At 41.6% G+C, this 2,500-nt stretch overlaps 1 protein-coding gene across 10 annotated transcripts in view; it reads right to left on the reverse strand.

Annotated features, from left to right (window-relative positions):
• LOC147020588 (sushi domain-containing protein 4-like) overlaps positions 1-2,500 on the reverse strand; it is a 57,503-nt gene that overhangs the window by 160 nt on the left and 54,843 nt on the right. For all 10 annotated transcript variants that reach the window (XM_085896067.1, XM_085896059.1, XM_085896065.1 and 7 more), the window contains 2 exons: positions 597-823; positions 1-418 (listed from right to left, as the gene is read on the reverse strand). The exon at positions 1-418 is cut by the window's left edge and continues 160 nt beyond it. In XM_085896067.1, coding sequence (XP_085752193.1) covers positions 402-418; positions 597-823 — 244 coding nt within the window. In that variant the 3' untranslated portion in view covers positions 1-401. The remainder of the gene's footprint in view (positions 419-596; positions 824-2,500) is intronic.

Here is a 2,500-nt window from a genome sequence, read left to right on the forward strand (position 1 = left end):
GGCACCTGAATTGCAAAAATAATATCTGTGAAAGAAAAGTTGATGGAGCCGTGCAGCGAGTTGGGATTGAGGGCATTCTGCAGCTCATCGTACAAGTGGACCAAACCAGGGAGGGGGGTGTGGTGGAAGGGTGGGTGGAGGGTGTGGCCAACGTGCATACAGCAGCACCTGCATACAACTGCCTTAACATTACCGCAGGAAAGAAAAATTATACAAAACGCCATAAATAATTATACACTATAACTTAGTTTTACCCAAAAGTGGATAAGACTACCCAAAGGGTGAGGTGGACAAGGGACAATGTGCATGACTTGTTTTTCTTCAGGAGTGACCTGCTGGATGTGCAGGTGGTATACTGGGTGAGCCTGAGAATGCAACTCACAGCAATTTTTGCTATTTCCTCACAACAGCAACCCATCTGAAAGACAAATTGCAACAACACAAAACATTTAACAGTGCAGAGCCTCGCCAGGGTATTACTTCGTCTCAGAAAAGCACACGCACACGTCCCTTCGGGAACAGGCAAAGCTTATGTTATGAACAGAAAATGCTGCTTGTGAAAGCACATTGCACAATACCACATTGCATATCCTTACCTTCTACTCGAATCTCTGCAGTAACTGTAATTGCCTCAAGCTCTGCTCTTCCGTCTTGTGTCACAGGACTGAGCCCAGGTAGTGGGCCAGTGACTCCAGGTGCATCATTTTGCCCATCACTTTCAGGTAGTGGTGCAGAACTTGACTGAGCAGAGCCCACAGCCTCTTCATACGAGGGGAGTGCGACGGGCAGACCATCGACTATTAAATGAACTTCGTCGTCACGTCTACAAAAACAAAAATGGAGATGTCAGACGACGTAGAAGTAAATATATCTGGCTCGAACATGGGGCAGCAATCAGCAGAGCAGCTTTTTAAATTGGAAGCGATATTCATGGCCAGTTTGCACAACCATTGCCAGATACAAGTACAGGTACTCATGGAATAAGTAACTAAAGTAGATGTGATGCAGAGTATTTGGGGAAGCTTATTCTTATTCCCATTTTCTGAATACAGAGAGAACTACAAGGGCAAGCGGTAGACCACGTACCTCCGCCCCATAGTGCCTGATCCACGAGAACATATTGGGGCCCAATACATTTTTGAAATACAGTGCTCCCTCGCTATATCGTGGTTCACTTTTCGCGGCTTCACTACATCGCGGGTTTTCAAGTAGAAGTGGAAGAGTGGAAGTCGCCTCCATTAGAAGAGATTTAATGCTCTTCTTGGCTGTGCAGTACTACATTCATCTCATCATCGTCATCAGTACTGCACAGCTATCATCATCATCGTCATATCTTCATAGGTCAGTACCCATAATACGTTTTTTTATATTTCAGAGTACAATGTAGTATTTTTAAAATTATTTTTGGTCTTTGGCTTTGCAGCCCCATGAAATCGAATTTCCGACGAAAATTTTTTCATTTTTTTTTTTTTTACTGATCAAATGTGTGTGTGGGGAAGGTTAATAAGAGTGTGTGGATACTGTATAATGGTTTAAAATACGTTTAAAATGTGTTTACATATATTTAAATCATTAAATAAATGTGGTTTCTACTTGGCGGATTTTCACCTATCGTGGATGGGTCTGGAACGCATTAACCGCGATAGGTGAGGGAACACTGTATTATGCTATATATCGGTTTAGCCCTATCTCTCGATGGTGAAGAATCACTTAATTATCAGATCCGGATCTGGATTTTCACCAAAATTGAATCAATTCTTCGAGTCAAACACCCAACCTGTCCACCAAGTTTCGTCCGAATCTGTCCATAACTTAAGATATCGTGCTCGATATAATTTTCGGCCCGATCTCTCAATGGTGAAGAATCACTAAAAATTCTAGTCGTCGGATCCGGATCCAGATCTTCACGAAAATCTAATCAATTCGTCCTTGTCACACACCCAACCTGTCCACAAAATTTCATCAGGAACTGTCCACAACTTTTTGAGATATCCTGTAAATAAACAGAAAGGGGTGAAAACATTGCCTCCCTCACATTCGGTGGCAGAGGTAACTCTGCAAAAAAGTGCACAATTCAATTCAAACAAAATAATGATTTTATCGGTTGAAGGAAAAAAGAAAATTCTCTCGGAACGCCACAATTTAATTAGAAGTGTACCACCATTGATGCAGCAGCATTTACACCACCGCATTCAACATGTAACATTAGTTATTCGTGCCTGTTGTTTGTGTGCTTTATGATGTTCTTAAAAACAGTAAGTTTCCTGTTTGGGGTCATTTTTCAATTTTGTTTAACTGCCAAAAAAAATTTCCGACTGCTCTCTGCGCATGTGCAATCGGGATGAATTCAGAGCCAAAGTACTGTTAAAATGCTGCTTTGTTTTCCCATTCGTGTTTAAAATAAAGTTCCTCAATCATAAACTAACGTTTGTCGACAAAGTGAACAAATTGTTTAACCCCACTTTACGCTTCGCATGCGTGGGGTAAAAATTGACGCCAA

The sequence above is a fragment of the Eptatretus burgeri genome, chromosome 9 (genome assembly GCF_056783735.1).
Source record: "Eptatretus burgeri isolate ZD-2024b chromosome 9, Ebu_testis_v1, whole genome shotgun sequence".
NCBI lineage: Eukaryota > Metazoa > Chordata > Myxini > Myxiniformes > Myxinidae > Eptatretus > Eptatretus burgeri.